Genomic DNA, 21,408 nt, shown 5'->3' with positions numbered 1-21,408 from the left:
ACCATCAACTTTATATTGAGAGTATAATAATGCTGTAATAAATTTTAAGGTGCGATGGTCAACATCGTTGGGACCAACCATATTCCAAGTATGGAAAATTCACATCGCCGCATTGTTTCAAACTCTTTCTACGCTTAGTGTAAAGACCCTTTCCGGAGCGTGTTTTTGCTGTCATTTTCTTTTTGATATGCGAACATAGTCCTAACCCCTTCCCCAGTGTCCTATAGTGTCTATTTCACTGCAGCAGCATACTCGCCTAGCATGCCCGGCAGTGTGTAACACTGTCATTTCCTACGCCACCCTAAAATGTATCACTGTTGCACACTGAAAGGTGAGTGTGCTTTCTTCATTAATAAGATACTCACTGCTGAGTGTCTCGTCTTGTTCCCCATACTAACTTTCTCTCTAACTATGTTTTATCTTATCTTTTCTCTCCATCTATCTGTCGTGTCTATCTCTTCCTACACACTTCAAAACGTATAGCCCTTTGCTTTATTCGATTATCACACTCTTGAGTTCATTATGCCTTAATCGGTATTAGAATCGGGTTCTTCACCCCGACCTTCATCGTCGCTATCGATGTTGTTCTTGTCATCGTCATCATTCATCACTATTATTGATCACCTCCTCAATCATCACTGATATCATCGCCGTCGTCGTCATCAATAACATCCACAACTACTACGGCAAACGTAGCAAGGCATTCGTCCAACTGTCCTGTTTAAGCTCACGACCATTCGTCATCCAGGTTACCATGGTAACGAATAAACCTCACTTTCTCCGTTTCCTCCCAGGTGATCTGCACGGTCCAGGCGTTCTTCAACGAAACGCGGCAGCTGAAAAGCCCTCCGATCGAGAGCGATCCGTTCCACATCACGATCACGGTAAGAATACTTTTTTCCCCCAAGGGAAAGTTTAGCGTTTCGATGATACGTCGTCACACCAAAGGTCATGTCAGTTGTATCATTAGATGAGTGAGCTATCCGAGATACCTTCCACTTGACTTAAAAGAGAAAGATCGCCAAAGGAGCCGTAAAGACTCACTTTCTCTCCAAACGTACTAAAATAAGGTAATGGCAGGATGGGGATATTCATGATGGTATCAGTGTAGTGACTTCCTAGTCGGTGGTAGTGAAGACGATGTGTTGTGCATTACCCCAGCAATAGATTGTAATTACAATGCATGACTTGCATGGTGACATACTATTCGGTATTCTACCAGTTTTTGAGGCGAAAGTCTCGTTTTCAGATCTTGTTGAGCTCGAAAAGCCTGATGTGAGTTCAACTTCATTTCTCTGAAATTTAACTTAACGTCGTTTGGGTTTGTGCGTGTGTGTGTTTAAAAGGAGACTGTGTCCTCATAGTGTCATTGATCACAAGCGGCGCCTTCTTTCAACAACAACAAAAAAACACAACAACAATGACAGCATTCAACCCTGTACTACACAAACGGGTTTGTGAAGAGCTTCAGGAAAACACCTCGCTGGTTTACTTGTTATTGAGTATGTCTGTAACTGTAACCATTTGGTAACTGTCATTATTTGTATTTTTGGATGACGACCCTATTCAAAACAATAGCACATTGTATATCGCCGCTGTGTGCTTCTTGAGCGAGAGTCGCAGACTGCTTTTTGCACCCTAAATTTGCTTCGAACTTTGTTAAGTACAAACCAACAAACAACAAACAACAAAGCAGCAAAAGCTATACGGCAGACCCATGTGGCAATAACAAAAGGATTTGTTATGTGCACGTGTATGCCAACAAGGGGGTCAAAAAATCCAAAGTCCCATTCCACCACAACCACTGTCACCACTTTACCCTCCCGTTCGAATCGTGTGTGTGTGTGTGTGTGTGTGTGTGTGTGTGTGTGTGTGTGTGTGTGTGTGTGTGTGTTTCTTGAGGTTAATTAACTCGTCATGACGAAATATTCAGGCTCTAATGGTTGCTGGTACTGAGTTAATCAGGATATAAATGAGTCGATTTCACAATGAGAGTTTTCGACGAGAAATCCGTCGTGGTCTGGTATGTGCAGCTTTGTCACGAGGCAACCTTGGTGAGATTACATCATGACTGTTTCTCAGATGGCCTGGTATTTCTTAATAGTGGTCAACATGGCACATTACATTTAAAATCTCATGCAGTATTTCCTATGACATGCAGTGCTGCCAGTCACGTAAGTTCAGGTAATATATAGCCATAAGAGTAGAGAATGGCGAAGACATGCCTTGTGCGTGCGTTGTTATGATCATACCAAATTCGGAGGTACAGAACACGTAGAAGCAGCTACCACCTGTCAACAATAGCATACACAGCCTTGGCTTCTGCGAGGCCACAAATTACCATGCATTATGAAGATATTTCCTAGACAGAAAGCAGTACATTCCGAGAGTATATATATATATATATATATATATATATATATATATATATATATATATATATATATATATCAAGGATATAGGCCTAGTCCTTCGTTTTTCTCTGTCTCTCCTTAGCTTCCTCTTCTTCTTTCCTTCTGTCTGGACTATCTGTGTATAAATCTTAACAGTTTATCCTCCCCTCGTCCCGCATTCTCTCTATCCATCTCTCTATGATATCTAACTATATGTCTCCTTTTTTATTCACGCTCCATTTTCCACATTTCATACTCAGGTTTTATATTCCATTTGATTTCGAAAAAAAAAAAAAACATATTAAACACAACAGTCAATTTGAGATAAAATTGCACAAATGTATAAGAACATATAATATAATCATGTGTAATATGAGGAACTTTGTTATGAGATTGTAGGATGTAGGTTCCTAAGCTATAATATAAGCGTGTAGTACAACATGTTAATCACGAAAGATGACGAAATATGCAATAATTTTCTATGTCGAGATTATGATAAAATCTACAGAATGTGCAAAACAGTTTATCATATTCATGATGAAACTCAAGGTATCAATGCAAAATAAAGTAACAATTTTGATCAAGCAAATATTATAGTCACCCGAGCGAGGCATCATTTATCTATCTCTGTTTCCATGCGTTGGTGATAGGGTTAGTTTTTACAAGGGTATACTGTTATCACGTTTCGTCTTTCTTGTGTCTTTCGAGTGACTGTTAACTTCACTATATTGTCTCTTCACCTACATTTATAGCACAGTTCGCCTGACATAGCAACACTGGTCAATCCATTACTTTAACCTCCTTGTGTTTCTGACTAAACAGGTGTCCCCCGGGACGCTGGAAATTGCAGAGGATGGACAGCGCCATCTTGTGGCGTTCGAGAGCACAGTACCCATCCACTGCGAGGACGACACTCGCTCGTGTTCGGTTCTCATTCCGCTTTCAACTATAAGTAACGGTAACAGAAAAAAAAAAAAAAGAAAAAAAAATCCGTACAAATCACTCCCTTACGACATCAATAGATCCCCACTTTTTTTTTTTTTTTTTTTTTTTTTTTTACAGGACCCTCAAAGCCATGCTAAGAACTATGAGAGAAAAACTGAGTTGTAATAAATATCTGCAATTGGACGGGGTGAGTTAAACATCTTTCAGATAACGCATTGTCAAGGGTTATTAGTCATGTGTCAATAACGTGAATCGGGGAGGTGACCGTTGTCCGTCTCACCTCCCTGAGTTGATAAATGAGTCCCATCCACAAATGATGCTAACAACGATGGAGCTTTAATAATGGCCTGTTTTGCAATCAATGATAACACTAATGATAACAGTCATTTCCTTCTAATTTCTCACCCCCGACGAAGACGCCCAGGGTGGATACGATATTGCGCTGTCGGAATGTTTCGTCGAGTTTCGACCCCGATCGTGCGGCTCTTCGGACGCCCGATGCAGGCAGGCCTTCATGTTCGTCACGGCCGTGACAGATTTCCAGCACGACGGAAGAACTCGGAACGAGATCGTGACCGGCCCCGTGATTAGTTCGGATCCCTTCTGGAGTGGCTTTAACCCAGGCGACGTGGAGGTGAGGGATATCGTTTTTGGTTTTTAGTTCGTTTGGTTGCTTATTGTTGTTGTTGGTGGTGTTCTTGTTCTTGTTCTCGTTGTTCTTGTTGCTGCTGCTGCTGCTGTTGTTGCTGTTGCTGTACTGTTGTTGTTGTTTTGATGACGCGTATGATATTTTGAAAATGAATGGAGGTCATACACATAAAGGAAAATGCAATTTACTGAGAACAAAAAATGAGACGCGGTCTTTTCCTTTGAAAATCTAGTAAACAAAGCAAAACATCAGAGCAATAAGAGTAATTTGAACAACAAATAAGATTGTAAAAAAATATGATAATTTTGAGCGTCAATGTCTTTTGTTTTATCTGTGTTAAGTCAGCGAGGGAAAAAAAGAATCAGGGTTGAAAAAAAACCAATAACAACCTAAAATATGCTTCCAAAAAGAGTGATAATTTTCAAGTTACTCACTTTTCCGTAGTCAACATGGTCAATATATTCCGAAGACATTCGAGAGCATTACAGAATGAATCATCCAGGAATCGTTCAATAACATGGTGACATCTATTCATGAAGCTCTTTTGAGTGACAATACCATTATCAATAATGTATACCGTATGTCCCCCCTCCCCCCCCAAAAAAAAAAAAAAAAAAAAATTACTGTGGTACCCTCCACAGTGATAGCTTTAAGAATAGTGAATCAATCCAAATACAATATCAGGGTATGAAAATACAACTCATTGCCAACATCTTACAAACAAACAAAAAAACACAAACATTCGATTTGCTTCAATGGTCACAGAGAAATAAGAAATTTTGTAGAGGATGTCAGGAATCTCTTCCCTCCAAGTTCTGTCTATTGTATTCACACACAAGATCATCAAAGTGCTAAACTTTGAAGAATCAGACTCATGACATGCTTTACAACAATCCACATTTCTCTGGGACCGCTTATCCAAATCGGATGGGGTTTTCTGCAGAATAGAGCTAAGACGTAATATTCTAAGACCCTGAAGTAGCATTTAGACAGTTTAATCATATTGGGTGTCATAAATGCGAAAATCTGATTGTAATTTTTTGGGGGGACATATACTGTATATCCTAAAATGATTTCTATGCATTCGAACATCATTCCGCTGCTTCATTCTCGAAACTGGCCACTGCACTTTTAAACTGGTTGTTTACATGTTGAGTTGAATACTTTCAGATTTACTGCAAATGTTTTCTGTTCTTTTTATGTCTTCTGTGTTGTTATGTGTTTGCTGGAGGGGAAGAAAATGCGGAAAGTCAAGAGTTTTCGCGGTAGTATTCCGAATATACGTCAATCATTTCATGCGTTGAAGTCAAGGGCATCGTTAAACATACAAAACGCAACAACAAACGTGTTCGTGTCAAACTGTTCATGTCTGTCTGACCTTAAGTGATGAGGTCATACAAATTATTTGTGTGTTGATGATATTCAACTCTATTCTTCAAGTTTTATGCATGGTTTTGCTCCAGTTCATTAGGTTTTATTTTCTATTGCCGGGGTTGAAAAAGTTTGATAACAATTTAATTGGCCATATTCGCAGGCCCTGAAAGACCACCATGAGATTTGGATGCGGTTTCCATGGCTGCGAGGCATCGTGCGTTCCCTGACCTCACTCCCTAATGAGTTGGTTCTCTCCCCCTCTTGGTCTCTCTTCCCTTTCCTCCCAGGTTCTAGTGAGTGACGTACCCACTGCGCAGTGCTACTCCTTCACCGACCCGCACTTCATCACGTTCGACAGAAAGTAAGTGCCGCAGTGGGACCCCTCTGTGTGACTTTCACGCACCGTTTGCGTGTCCCTTTCCACGATGCCTTAACTCTCTGCACTCCTTCTTCAAGAATGCTCCCACCCCACCCCTTTCCTCTCTGTTCCCCTTTCCCTCTCCCTCTTGCGACAGCCCCCCCCCCCCCCCGCCCCCACTTTCTATCTCGTTTTCCCCACGTTGTATTTTCCCTCCCGTGTGCTTCATCCAAATTACCTGCCCCGTCTCTATTTCCTTCCATCTTCCCTCTTGTCATGTCGACACGAATGTCTTCTTTGAGCTCATTCGTGTTTGCACGCGATTCGTCACGGCAAACCTCCCAGCCGAGCCGGGGGCCAGGCCAAGACATGACCCCCCTGTAAACGTGTTGCTTGTTTTATCATATTTTGTCAGACGCGACAGACTCCAGACCTCATCGCTACTCCCAATTTGCTCCGCCTTCCTCCCGACCACGGTTCATTTGATCGTCACGAAAGAGAAATCTACCCCAATATGAAAAGCAAAGATACATAAGTGTATATGATTGCAGTGAGATAGCTGAAAGACAATGTTGCCCTATCGCTTCGCAAAAAGTTCGTAGAACAAAATGTAGTCACCCACGTTTGAAGTAGCTGAATGATAGGAACTTGCATTTGTACGTAAGATTGCATGGGGGACTACAACAAACAATCTTGTTCAACTTCAAGCTGCCTGTGATCCATCTTGCATGAGTGTTTCATGTTTTGCATAGTATGATATAACTTTATGAATTGACATGAATTCAGAGGGGTCGGTTCCTCTTATTAAGAAAATTATGGCCTCAATTTTCTCTTGAACCTCTAAACAGATGAGTATCGAGACTTGGGCATAATGAGATTTAATACATACATGAAACCCTCCCAAAATTTAAATCAAAGTGCTGCACATGCGCAGTCTGAGTTCCGTAGCCTCTCTCACTCCGTCGAGATGACCAATTAGGATGGATGGATGGTCAATAGCTAATCAGACAGTTGCGGAACTGTGGTTGTATTTGTTTTGATTTCGTTCACATTTTGACACAGTTGCTCCTTCTAGTCCTCTGCGTCTAAAGCTAGTTGTAATGATCGCCTCCATCATAATGGTCCCGCATGTATACAAATTTAGCCAGGATTTGACTTAGGTTAATTATTCTGGCTCCAGTCTGCCTCAAGTAAGATGATGACGAATGAATTATATGACTATAATGAATAAAATATCATTGATAATGCTGCTGATAACAACAATGCTAGTAGTAGTAGAAGTAGTAGCAGTAGTAGTAGTAGTAGTAGTAGTGATAATAACAACAATAACAATAATGATAGATGTAATAATGATTATATTAAGATGAAGAAGAATATCGTGAAAGATGTTAAAATCGTCATTATACAAAAAATGTGAACATAGTAATGATATTGATAATGAATACTGAATGATAGTGATAAGAAATAATTGGTATCTTAAAAATGCTGTCATATCTCCCTTACCTTACCTCTGTCTTTGTTCCATCTCTAGATATATTTTTTTTTTGTTCCAATATCTAACTCTGTGTCAGTCTCGTTCTCACCGTATATCCTCCCAAGTCATAAATTCCGTGCAGTGACTTCACCATATCCACCATCCCCTGTTATTTTTTTTCCCGTTAACTCTTTACTCCCCATTCCTTCCCTTTCGTCATTGCAACCACTGTCTTGATTTCCTCGATCACCACGTTCAGTCAAGTCTCGTTTCCCCCCGTAATATCCTTCCTTAGTTTAGAACTCCGCAGTGCATTGATTGTCGCCGTCTGAAATTAATTACCTCATTCCATGGAAAGTTATCCGCCGCTGCTGTAATTATTAAACTAGCAGAGTTCATTGAACCGGGCCGTGTGTAAACTTCACTAGGTAGTTAAGTACGTTGCATCTCGGGTGTACCAAAGGGTAGAGATATACAGTCCCTCATTGCTTCTGTCTGGCCGCTAGAAGTACAGAATTCTGGCAAAATGTCCTAGCAGTGATCTTCAAATAAATTATTCGAAATATATGTGGTGAATTCTTTACTTGCTTCGTCACATCACTGACTTCTCCTCACAATGATTCACCTGATCTGAAGATGCTGTCTGTGATATCAGAGAAAGTTCACATTTTGATGTCTGTGACATTTGCTCTTGTTGTTCGTAGCATCCTGGACATCAAGTCTACGTAGACATCACAGTGTCACTTGAGGTCAAATTCGATGACAATTATTACATTTCAATCGTGAACAGTCTGGTCTCGTTACATTAGCAGAAATAATGCAGGCTGTCATCAAAAGAGCGAATGATGGATGCCTTGACAAAAGATTTATGTTTTTATATCAATTGTCTTTGTTATAGTTAAAGAGAGCATCTGTTGTTTTCACTCTTAGTTTCCCTAGTTTGGCAGGGCTATGAAGCAAGGATACAGAATAAAGCTGTTTTTCAAAGAGAGGAGGCACATCGTCCTTCTTCTACAGTTCGCGAAATCATTTGGGAAATTGGGGGTATCCCCTGGAATTATCACGAATCTTCATGTTGATCACAAAAATGAGCCCTTCATTGCCATTCGCTCAGGTGAGATTACGCAGAATATGAATCGCAGACGGGCACGTCTCTCATCGCGACCGGCCGAGAAGTCGCCAATGTCGTCAGGTTGCTCCGTGAACGAATCTGACCTAGGTGTCGCCGGGCAATTTCCCGCCAGTGCTGCACGAGCATGGTCAACGGATGCTGCCGCCCGATGGGGAACACACGAGCGCGACGCTACGTCCCATTTTACCACATTTTAAGAGGAAGAACCAAAGCATCTAAGCAAGGAAGGGTGCTCTATTTACTTGCCTGCGTTTCTCCACGAATTCACGTTTCCCTATCCTCATCTTTTTCAATCTCGCTAAATTCTCGGTTATTCTTTCCCCTCCGCCACCCTAGCCTTTGTCAAAGACCGTCTCGCTCTCAATGGATGGTTTAATTTTTGCTGAGGTGGAGATTCAGATGTAAACTTTTTTGCGAGATCGTAAGATACCACTTCTATGAAGTATGAATGAACATACAATTCTAAGAGGAATGAAGTGTTTATTTGATGAAAATCGGTTGTGAAATTGGCTGAGATGTAAAAAAAAAAAGTAAAATAAAGTGGTACTAATAAAAGGTGAGCCCCACCTTTTATTAAGATCTGTTTGTTAGAGCCTTTGAAAGATGCCACCGGCATCCCTCCCCAACAAAGAATTTCTAACACTAGCTTGGTTTCAGCTGGAGGCCTTTTTATTTTGCCACGCCAAACTTTAGGAGTTTCCCGACTTCAAATACTTCCTCTCCAGCCACCGTTTGTTCCTGCCCAAGAAGCGCTGATATTGCTTTTGTTTTTTTTTTGTCCGTTCTGCTTTCAGTCACCAGTCCGTGCGAATGTGGAGCAGCAAAATTTGCCTTTGCCGACACCCTGTGGTTATTGCAGGATAGTAATAAACATTTCGTACTTCTTTCCTTTACTTTGATAATTATGGATTTTTGCGATTTTGATTTGGTCAGGATGTTTTTCTCCCTAGAGAAGCAGTTGTTGTCTAACCTCATGGACATTAACCCGGTAAACTAATCCCAAGTGCGAGTAGTTCATATGAAAAACAATCAACGAATGGAGACGAGTTTAGAGAGATTTTACCAACCTTGTAGAAGACCTGATCAGGAGATATGTTTCAATTTTCTCCCCGTGCTAATTCGAAATTGGCGCGAAATCTTTGACAAGCAAATGAAGCACACACACACACACACACACACCCACACCCACACACACACACACACACACACACACACAAACCTTTCTATGTGTATCTGAATTTCAGTAAATAATATTGCGTTTACGCGTTCTTTTCTTACCAACGAAATCATTCTCACCTCGTATTCAATCTGACTTGACGGTGTCGATGAGAATCGAGGATATGAATAAGACAACAACAAAAGCAACAAGTCGGTGCTTCGCTCTAATAAATCATTTCGACCATTCATCTCGATGATAGTTAAGTTCAAGCGACATGTAGGCATAAATGATGAACACCTTAAATGGCATTAAAACGCCCCATCCTGTTTGTTTAAGATTTTCATCACAGCATTGATTGTATATATATATATATATATATATATATATATATATATATATATATATATATATATATATATATATATATATATATACACTATACTTGTATGTGTGTACGTACCCAAAAAGTAATAAACATTTTATCACATCGAACGGCCTCTGTAGATTGGGAAATTGATGGCGAGAGAGAAGGAAGGGTGTTTTAATAATTGATCCTCAAATTCTTTCACCTTCTCACTTTCCACTTCCTATTTCCACCGCCCTCGGTATAGAAAACATATGGTGCAAAAGGCCAGTGTCTGCGCTTGGATAGAAAGGAAGAAAAAATATCCGATGCATAATGGATTTTTTTTTTTTTAATCTTGCTGGCAAGGTGTCACGTCAAGGTCAAAATGTGGCTGCATATGATGAAACACATGCCCCAACATTCGATTTGCGGTTAATTAATACGAACGTGTGTGCGTGTCATCTGAATCTTGATACGCACCTTCTCTCACCCTACACCCCCTCCCCCCGCCCCTCTCTCTCTCTCTCCCCCTCTCTCTCTCCCTCTTTTCATTTTCGTGTCTTCCTCTTTCTCCCTCTCTCTTTATATCCTTCTTCTTTTTCTTCCTCCTCTCTCTCTCTCTCTCTCTCTGTCTCTTTCTTTCACAATCTCGCCATCTTTTAAGTAATGTTTCGACATTCGTGTCTCGATCATCGAGGTTTCATAGGAAGTTCTAACCCCAACACGTACAGACACTTTGAAAAGGGGTCATCCCACGAGCCCGACACCCACGAGTCATACGGCTCACGAGCTCGACATTGAAAAAAGGCCCATGAGTCAGACAGTCCATGAGCTTCACACTAGGCAAATAAGGCTCATGAGTCCGACAGTAACCATGGAAGGCCCACGAATTCGACACAAAGCAAAAAAAAAAAAAAAGGCCCATGAGTCCGGCACTATGGGCAAACATGGCCCATCACGAGACCGACACTGCGTACATAAAGCCCCGTGACGTAACGAGTGTCGGACTCTTTGGTCTTGCTTGCCTAGTGCCGGACTCATGGGCCTTGTTTGCTCATATTGCAGTGTCGGACTCATGGTACTTATTTTTGCCCAGTGTTGAGCTCGTGGGCGTTGTTTGCCTATTCTAAATGTTGGACTCATGGGCCTTATTTGCCTAGTGTCGAGTTCGTGGGCGGTATGATTCGTAGTTGTCGGACTCGTGTACCCCTTTGAAACAATGTTTTCAGTTTGAAAAAAAAAAAATCTGAGCTGTATGAGTCTCTGATATTGTATTAACATGAAGCTATGAATGGACTTAGAATTATGCTAAATGCTTAGAAGTATGAAAAGCTGTGACTGACCGGCTTTACCATACTGAATATTTCCCGTAAATGCTAGTATTTTGGAGTTTAAAAAAGATAACATATTAATAGACGGGTTATCAGCATGAAATTTGTTCACAAATCTTTTGATAGTGGTAGAATCATTCGTGTGGTGGAGAGTTTTGTCATCTTTTGCTCAGCGGAAACAAACACAAGGTAATTTTATCAAAACGTTTCAGATTCCATTGTTTCGCAAAATACACAATACGGGTAGCAGATGTCTCCGTGGAAACAGTTTTTCAAGTCAGTGCAAAGACTTTCTTATATTATTGATGATCTTACACGTTACGTGTAGGTAGAGATTCGTCCTTTCTCATCCCGTTGCCTGGGTAACCACATTCCGGAAGCAAACCATTCACACGTCATCTTGCAGTGCCCAGGACTTCATGTCAAGCAACTACTTCACTTGTCATCATCCAAACAGTCGCTCTCGTAATATTGGAACATGAAACACGCAGCAACATATGACCCTTTTGTCCGTTGAGGTCACGACGAGCTGTTGTCGGCGTTTCCGGCTTGTTGTGGATGTGACTGCTTTAGCGCTGTTGAGGTTGTCATTATGTATTCGTTCTTTTCAGTCGTGATTGCCTATCGGACTGCCTCAGTCTATTATTACATAACCGACGATTCTATAGCAGGAAATGATACTTGAATAATGATAATAGCAAAGAAAAGGGCGATGTCAATAGGTCGAGCACACGATGTTGTCACTCTTGTCTTGTTGTTCTTTTATTCTTGCGTATCCCATCCAGAGGTGTTGTGTCATCACTTATTAGACTCAACTCAAACCTAAGTCCATGCCGTACCAAAATGCCGTATTTGTCTCGGTGATGTATGTGTGTCCAATGCTCAGCGCAGTACAAATTGTGTAAATATTTGTTTTCATGGCAAGATTGTGTGTTGCAAGAAGTGGACCTCTTTGAAATTCAGCCTTGCTGAAAGGGCTATCCATCCTATCCTGGAAATACAATCGTAAATAAATAAATTGTTGCTTTTTTCACTTTGATTTAGAGGCGCACGTGTGCGCGTCCATGTTCACTCTGTCTTGCCTACCTACCTCTCTGTCCTCACTTTTCTTTATATCCTTACCTGTGTTATTGCCGTCTTCTCCCTCCTTTCACGGTTCTTTAACTATATTGAGATCTTCTCAAGAAATTTAAGCGTGCAACGTTTATTGTTCGGGCATGCAGATGTATCAGAAGTAATCGCAACCGATCAAGTGGCTCTTTGTTTTATGCTCTCCCCAAGGTGCTGAAGTAAATCCATCACCTGAGAGATGATCTTAAAATCCTCAGCTCTCGTTTTCTCCACCAACCCCACCCCCATCCTTTACCCCAAACAACCCCTCCCCCGACACCAACATCCCTCCCGTTCCCCCCGGGGCCGTCACCACCACCTGTTCGCCCTTTTCCGACTCAAGACCACAAAACGCGCCATTATTTTGGCAGCGGGTTCATGGAACATGTAATTGATAATATTTTAAAGGGCCGCCATTTTCATATTTGGTCGATAAGAAGGCCATAGAGGATTCTTCATTGAAAGAAAGAAAAGATAACACGTATTGGTAATATTATGGTAGAGAAACGATGCTCGAACCTCGATTCTTCATTTCGTTTCTTTTTGTTTACTTTCTTAACCACCGTCGTGAAGATGCCGATCCGTAGCTGATGATTACGCAGCATTATTTTTTTTTTCTTCATTTGAAAGCCTCCCCAGCGAGATTGTTTTCATTTTCAGAATGAACACAAGTCTTTGATCCTGTTCAATATATCCAAGAAAAAGATGTCTCGCACAGTGTGTTTGAGAAGAACGAAGGAGAATATGAAAAATTGCACCCGATTCCCTGCAATGCTAAGAGATTTTGTTTTACGCATTTATTACATTGTCATCCCTTAGTAACACTCCTCCTCCTCTTCCTTTTACTAATGTTTTATGATGAATAAAGGTAGAAAAAATTATGATGCCAATGTCTCTGATTTATATTCATGTTCACCATTATTGTTTCACCGTTATTGTTATCATTTTAAATAAAATTACAGTTACTAATATTAAAAGTAATATTAATTATGTAGTATTTCTGATATTGTTGGTAGCAGCAGCAGCAACAGCAGCAGTAGTAGTAGTAATATTAGTAGTGGTAGTAGTAGTAGTAGTAGTAGTAGTAGTAGTAGTAGTAGTAGTAGTAGTAGTAGTGGTGGTGGTAGTAGTAGTAGTATTAGAAGTAGTGATGGCAGTAGTAGTACAATTGTAGTAGTAGTGAGTAGTAGTGGTAGTAGTAGTAGTATTAGAAGTAGAGATGGCAGTAGTAGTAGTAGTAGTAGTAGTAGTTGTAGTATTACCATCATCATCATCATCATCATCATCATCATCATCCTCAATAGCGTCAACACTAGCTTACTTTAAGATGTTGACGCCAGTGAAGGTCATTAATTAAAGACAGAGAAATTCATTCTTTGCATCTATATGCGCAGAAACAAGACAGAGAAAGAACAAGACAAAACGAAAACAAATGGGCCAACACCTTTCCCCTTGGCAGGTGTTTCGTATTCCCTTCAGCGTCACAATTAACCGTGACATTCTTTCGTGGTACGTCAGTTCCCTATTTAAGAAACATATTCTTAGAGATAACATAAGGGTGCCAAAAACAATGTCGTGCCAAATTTGTACCCAAGGACGCACGACAGGACGGCGCTCTCTCAAGTTGAAAGCTTTCTCAACTGTGAAAGTGAATAAAGGCAGCTCAAGGAGAGATGATTCTAAAAGATATTGTCATGGATGCATTTTACTCGCAATGTGGTAATAGAGAAACGCGGACTTAAGATGCATCTTGCGAACGTGTTCATTTTATCGTTGTCCACGTAATGGAAACACACACTTGCACACACACACACACAAAAAAAAAAGCAACAGGATAAAGTTTTGACTTCGTATGGGACAGAACAACGAAAGTTTCATGCAAATATGAGGAAAGATTAGAAGGTTGCTGCATTCTGCACTTTCACTGTTTTTTGATAGAACAGATACAGGTATGTGATTCAAACATGATGCTATCATGATATAATTTTTCCTCAAATCTTTTATTCGCTTACACAAAATTTTGTTCCTAATTTTCATTTTTGGAAACGAATTACAGAATAAGAAATCATATCCTGCAAAGTATAGTGCACATTGCTCTTTGCTAGCATTTCGACAATTTAGCGATAAGCGTGTTTAAGTTTGGTTTTTGTTTTTAATGTATGTTTTTGTGAATATGCCTGAGGTTAATGGGTGTGGTGCTTATTTCTTGAACTTGTGATGAATTCTAATGAAGTAAAGCAACGTTTCTTTGTCTCTACTCTCGATTTTTGCAGGAAGTATGATTTCTACAAAACTGGTACCTTTGTTCTGTACAAGAGCTTAAGTCGAGAATTTGAGGTAAGTGTTCGACGTATATATTATTATGTAAATGACTTTGCAAAGATGAATATGAAAATGAATTTGAACATGTGAGGCATAGGAAATTCCTGAGAGTATATGCACTGTCATTATAATTGGAATAATTGAAAGCCCACGTGTTCTCAATGATTCATTTGAATGTATTATATGGAAAGTTACTACCAGCAACGCTGGCAACGTTAAAGTAGAGCTTATCAGTGTATATAGCGTCATCTTCATTTATCAGTACGACAAGTGTCAAGTATTCTTATATACTTTCTCGTACAAACTGGATATGAGAGAATGAACAATCAGGATTGACACACTAAAACCGTGAAGACTCGCCACGAAACATGCTACACAGAAACGAAATACAGAATGATAAGGTAGTGTTTGTTTGGGTGCAAGTCACAAGGGTTACAGCTCGTTATTCCGAAGGTTCGTTATTCCGAATGCTCTTTATTCCTAAGATTCGTTATTCCGAAGTTCATTGTTCCGAATTTCATTTTCGGATTAACCGCTCTTCGGAATAACGAACCTTCGGAATAACGCCACAAATTTTCGGATTAACAAACCCCTTTTCATTTTCGGATTAACGAACCTCTAGGTATAGGGAATTTGCGTGTTTCGGATTAACGACCCTTCGGAACAACGAACCTTCGGAATAGCTAACCTTCGGAATAACGAACAGCACCCGTCACAAGACCGACACCCACGAGTCATACAGCCCACGAGTCATACAGCCCACAAGTCGTACAGCCTACAAGTCATACAGTCCACAGGTTCTACAACCCACAAAATAGATACGAAGTCATCAAGGTCCATGAGCTCGACATCAAGTGAAATATGCTCACGAGCTATACGGTCCACCAACTCGACACTGGGCCGTATGACTCGTGGGCTTTATGACTCGTGGTTGTCGAGCTCGTGAGATGGCCCCGTTTACCATTTACTGTTTGCACACTCTGTGCATCTCTTTCCAATGGAGCACCTGTTATCTGTAAAGTTTTGGGTGCACTCTGTTTTGTATCGCTGTACGTATTACAGTATGTGGAGGAGTTAGATACTCAGAGGCCTTTACTCGATCGTAGTTGGGAGGATAAGTGATCTTTATTGGTGAATCTTTCTGACATTATTATTACATGCCTGTACAGGTAGTTGCATAGAGCAGGGAGGTGACCACCTCCCTGTATAGAGGTTCAATTGTGTTAATGTTAGGATGAGGGTGCGAGGTGCTGTGGTTAGTCTACATAGAAAGTGGTCAACGATGTTTATGTGAGATCGTTGGTCAAGCGGTAGTGGTTGGACAGTCATGACAGTGGAATGTGTGCTGGCATGTGATTGATGAGGAGTTAGGTGGAAGACCAGACATAAGAGGAATGGAGTTGTCAGTAGATTATTACACTCTCCTCATACGTCTCTCCAGATCATGTACGTTAAGTTTATTGCCTGACACATTGCATGAAACTCATCTTCATAACAATGACATAATAATGGTTACAGTGTTGGTTTTCCCTTCTATGTCATTGTCTGAGATGCCAGCGCATGCGTAATCCCACGTCGACGACGACGATATCAATCTCTGAGGAGGTCGTGGACATTTTCTCAGTCGTTGTTGGTGATCGTGTCGACACCAATTACTCATTGCGTAACGTCAAGATCATATTTCAGAGTAAATTATTTGGAAATAGATGTCAGGCGCGAATTAAAACTGGAGCGTGTCCTCGAATACCTCTCGAGTAAGGGTGTCTTATGTCAAATTATTCTCACGCAGTGGGTTGACAAGTCTAATCCCCTAAGCAGAGATAATTCATGTATGTACCCTCTTCATTTCCCTTCCCCCTCCCGTTCAAAGAAAGAAAAGAGCAAATAAAACACATGTTCTCCGTCATATTACAGGCACGCTGTCCGTGAACACGCACGTACGTACGTGCAGAACAAAGTGTTTGGCCTTGTTAAGTCCAGTCCAGATGTCCTTATCTGAGTATTAACATCGTCCCTAAAACGGTCATATAAGTTATTTATGAGTTATCTTTGATCTCATCGAGATTATGATACATTGTTTATGAATATGATGTCAATGCCGTGAACCCCACCCCACCCCTTCCCCATCCGTCCCTGCTCACCCTGTTCACAACTCTATCATCTTCACCATCTCTATTTTTCTTTACTAGGAAGATTGTTGCGTGATCTTCTGTGCTTTTGCCCGTCTTCTCATGGCCATAAACGATTCTGTCATTGCTCGCCACCAATTTACACTTTCGTTTTACGTTTGTAGGTGTTTATGGTTTTGTTTTGTTGTTCTGTTTAACTCTGTTTGGTCCTTGGGGTTTTGTCAGTGGCAAGTCAGCAAATTCTCAAAGGAAGGAGGCATGTGGCATGACCAAGAAGTCGGGAATTTAACCAATCAAGGCTAGTGAATTGAAATCAGCTCCCGTAATCGGTGTGTCAATGGCCCCTTCTCTCCTCGTAAACTCGCTGCAGGTGCACAGCCGCATCTGGAACTGCGGAGGAATCGGCGAGCAGGTGTCCTGCAACTGCGGCTTCGTTGCTAAGGAGGACAATGACGTCATCTCGGTGGACATGTGCGACGGCAACCTGCTGGAGACGCGGGCGGAAGTTCGGGTCAAGAGTCCGCTTCCGCTGACGGATGGGGTCAAAATAAAAGAGGCGAAGAACGGAACTAAAATTACGGTGAGCTACTGACGAACAGCTCTTTTTCTCGAGAGAGAAGGAAGGGAGTTTGTATTCCGCACCCGTCTGGGTGAATAATAAAACCTTGCGAGGGAGGACGGTCAGCTGTATTTTGGGCGACTGGTTGATAATTTCCTCTAATGGCTGATTTAACATTAAGCCGAGACGCTCGCGATTGCTCCGAGATTAGGTTCAGGCTGGATTCGTGCGATAAGGGGGAGCAGAGAAAAGCATCTGTTGTGCGTAAGTGCATCAGATTCAGCAAATACTGAAACAAATAAATTGAAATAAAATAGATGAATTCAAGTAGATAAATAAGTAAGTAAACGAATAGGTATTGTGATAATGATAAAAATATGAAGAGTTTGTTCGCAAAAACCGATAAGTCCATTTTTGAAGATTTTGAAGTACGGTCTCCGTCATAAAGTACAAAATAATACCTTTAAAATGATATATTGGTCACTACTAAAGGTATATTTTTGAAGTTATGGTCAAAAGCAAAATTTTTCTTATTATTCTCTTTATTTTTCTTGACCTTTAATCGCAAATATCTTCATTTGGCAAATATGGACTAATCGGTTTTTGCGAACAAACTCTTCATATACTTAATTTAAAAGGGAATCCCATTTGTCAAGATGATCCATTCCTGCGTAAATTAAGCAAGATTTGATTTTAATAAAATTCTAGTCAAACTTCTACATATTTGGATTCCGGGTTTGGTGTGTGAAGAAGTATATTTTATTCAGAAGGAAGAGATAGAAAGCAAGTGGTGGCAGGTAATGTGATCTCTGGTATATCGCAGATTGTTACTGTATTTTATTTTGTTCACTATCTCTCATGTTCCAGTCATCTTCCTCCTCTTCACATAGCAAATCAATGTTCTGATTTCAAACAAACATGTGGCTCCAAATCACACGTCGTTCAGCATAATACATGTATATAGCTATAAAGACAGTACATCCATGTGTTATGTCATTACCAATGTACTGCAAAATCAATCTAATGAATCAAAAGTCCGAACATTGCTTAATAGCTAATTGTGTTAGAAATCCTCTTTATCGCGAGTTAGATTTAAGACCTGGTGGGAAAAGGAAAACCAACAAAACAAGAAGGCAATGGCTTGGCATACTTTTCCTTTCACAGGTGGAGTTTTCGTCTGGTGCTTTCGTGCGCGCCGACATCTCCGATTGGGGAATGAGCATCACCGTGCAGGCGCCTTCTCTCGACTTTAATAGGACAGTCGGCCTGTGTGGCACGTTCGACGGCAATCCGGACAACGAATTTCACGACCAGACGGGACGGAGCTTCGCCATGGCGATGCGCTACGGACAGGTTAACGAATTCGTAGAAATATGGAGGTCAGTCACGGGGAGTCGTTACGACATTGTTGTTGTTGCATTATTAATTCCGAAATATTTTGTTCCTGTTGTTCCTTTTCTATATCTCTGTCAATTTGATATATAAATATTTTGCTGTGCATGTTAGGAAAATGAGATGAAAATAATGGCAGGTTGTTTTGCATAACTCATAGGTTCAAAATGTCTGTTCGTAAAATTTTGTAAAAAGAGAGGACAGCAAGGGCTACATAAATATAGAAAGATGTCATTTTAACGGCGTAGCCATATGTATCATTTGTAATATTCCTTCCGACCAGATAATGAAATGCTTTGAATGGTATTCCTTCTGTTGACATCGATTAGGTTGCGTAACGGTGGTATGTTCAACACCATCCCGCTACCCGTGCCGTACCAGCTACGCTTGCCCGCCTGCTCATGTCTGTCACCCATAGTGCCCTCTAGCGGCGACCTTTATCCAATTCAGAGTATCGGATGTCAACCCGGTACCAGCTGTATGCCTCGGTGCAGACGGTTCGACGACGTGAACAGGCGGGAACTCGTGCATTCGATGGATCTCACATCGTCGTACTCGAACCTGGTTGAGTCGCCACCGCCTTTTGGGAGGCGGAAGAGGGCGGTAGACACCCTGTTCGATGCATCGGGAGACGGAAATCCGTCGCTCCGAGAAAGAAGCAAGCGACAGCAGCTTTCATCACCTGACTCTTCGCTTGACCCAACGTCATTGCTCGACTTTTTGAATTTGTTTGATTTGGATATCCCCACTGATTGGATTAGCCCGACGAGGCCATCGAACGCGCAGAACGGGTACTTGTTCCTACCCGACCACAGGATCTCGGACCTGCGACCACTCCAAGGAACGTGGCCAACGCCGAGTGGAATCTCCCAACAGCAGGCGCGGAAATTTTGCGCGCAGACGATACGGAACACGACACTCGCGACGGCATGCGGGCTGAGCGGGTTGCGGACGAACATGTACATCGACGACGCGGTGGAGATGTGTCTCAGCGACGTCCAGCTCACGGAGGACCTCACCTGGGCATCACAGACGCTGCCCCTGATCGAGAACCAGTGCGAGGCGGCCTACGTGTCGAACAGGACGCTATGGCGACCCGACGCCAATGCCGGAAACGAGCTCGGAGAAGCTCTTCCTCCGCAGGGTGTGCTGAGAGCACTGAATTGCCCGAACGAATGCAACGGGCATGGCGTCTGCACTGAAGTTGGCTGCATTTGCGAGAATGGCTACGAAGCGCCGGACTGCAGATGGACAAATGGTGAGAGCGTCATACCTGTGTGGTTATCGAGAAGATAATGGTGATGAAATAAAATATATATCTATATAATTATATTAATATATATATATATATATATATATATATATATATATATATATATATATATATATATCTATATTATGCACCAAACAGAACACATGAAAACTATTTAAGATTTTATCTGTATTTTCTCTTTTTATTCTCCCTTCTCTCCCTCCCTCTACTTTCGAGATATTATAGTGGGGCATACATGTGAAAAAATACTCACTTCCGGCGGAGAGTATGAAAAGTTACATTATAAGGGTATTCGGGGCACTGATTTGTTTCATCATGGCGGCCATGTTGGAATTCAAGATGGCGGTCGACCCAATGGTCAATTCTCTTGTTTCCAGCAACCTTTAAAGGTGCATAGTCCCGGTAGTGTAGAGGGCGCTGTTGATGATACTGCCGATCACCGTTAGCATTGATACGAAAATTACCAAAGTTGAGCTGTCATGACGAGTAAAGTGCGTAGGTGTTGCTAAGTAACGTTGCCTTCGTTGTCTTCTCTGCGCATCGCGCAGTCTGTAGTACATGTAATGCCAGGGTGCGTGCGTATGTGCTTGTTATTATGACATCACAAAAGAAGTTTGCTAAAGCTGTCATCCCCCTCAGCCGAATCATGAGCCGAACTGTGATCGGACCACTGACTACAGTGAATCGGACTCTTTCGGACTCGGGGAAGTGGGCCAAAGCGTTAGCGCTAAAGAGGAGTCGATAGCGTAGGTCTCTATAGGAAACTTGCGCCGTGCGCCCGCGTACCCTTTTGACTAAAACACTGGGACCATGCACATTTAACTAAGATAAGTGCCCTAAAACCCTACCCAGCAATGGTAATGCAAAATGTCATATTCTCCTCCGGATCTGAAAATATTCTCGACCACTTTTTTTCCTACATTATCTTCCCCACCAATAGGCATTTTCTTTTTCTATTGAAAAATGCTTCTCAAGAGATGTTCCTGAAAATTGTGTGAGTTCACAGACAGATAGGCATCATTTTCATATTCATGAAATCCTGCAAACCCAATTGCCGCAAGGTAGTACGTAACTGATTCACCAAGAGCTTAGTGACAGAAATGACACAGTTTTCACCGGCTGGGAGCCAATGCCTGTCTCGTCTCATTCCAGTGTGTTTGTCTCAATCTGTACGTGTCTGTCCCTCTCTGTCCCACAGGAGCCGCCCCGCAAATCGTGCGTCTCGAGAACAACGGTTTGTGCGACCGGGGAACACAGCGGTGCGACTCGGTTCGAATCACGGCACGAGAATATCGCGAGGGCAAGTCGGTCACTTGTCTCTTTTCCCTTGTGAAGGTACGTACTTGTTTGTGTGGTTTGTTTTCCTCTATTTGATATCTTAAGAGTCAGCGCAAGATACCTTTGACCGCTGTTCCAGGCTTTAATCCTATGTGTGTTCAGAGTGCCGATTGGCACCGAAAAC

The 21,408-nt window shown here is 41.6% G+C and overlaps 1 protein-coding gene across 1 annotated transcript in view; it reads left to right on the top strand.

The window, feature by feature from the left end:
• Positions 1–21,408, top strand: part of LOC140245588 (von Willebrand factor D and EGF domain-containing protein-like) — a 119,529-nt gene that overhangs the window by 46,466 nt on the left and 51,655 nt on the right. The window contains exons 7-15 of the mRNA XM_072325152.1: positions 795–884; positions 3,216–3,351; positions 3,755–3,972; positions 5,649–5,722; positions 14,545–14,608; positions 17,093–17,302; positions 18,446–18,660; positions 19,003–19,931; positions 21,145–21,281. Coding sequence (XP_072181253.1) covers positions 795–884; positions 3,216–3,351; positions 3,755–3,972; positions 5,649–5,722; positions 14,545–14,608; positions 17,093–17,302; positions 18,446–18,660; positions 19,003–19,931; positions 21,145–21,281 — 2,073 coding nt within the window. The remainder of the gene's footprint in view (positions 1–794; positions 885–3,215; positions 3,352–3,754; positions 3,973–5,648; positions 5,723–14,544; positions 14,609–17,092; positions 17,303–18,445; positions 18,661–19,002; positions 19,932–21,144; positions 21,282–21,408) is intronic.

Source organism: Diadema setosum, chromosome 22, assembly GCF_964275005.1.
Source record: "Diadema setosum chromosome 22, eeDiaSeto1, whole genome shotgun sequence".
NCBI classification, from domain to species: Eukaryota; Metazoa; Echinodermata; class Echinoidea; order Diadematoida; family Diadematidae; genus Diadema; species Diadema setosum.
Note: the sequence above shows the minus strand (reverse complement) of the source record. Positions and strands in the feature narration are given on the sequence as shown.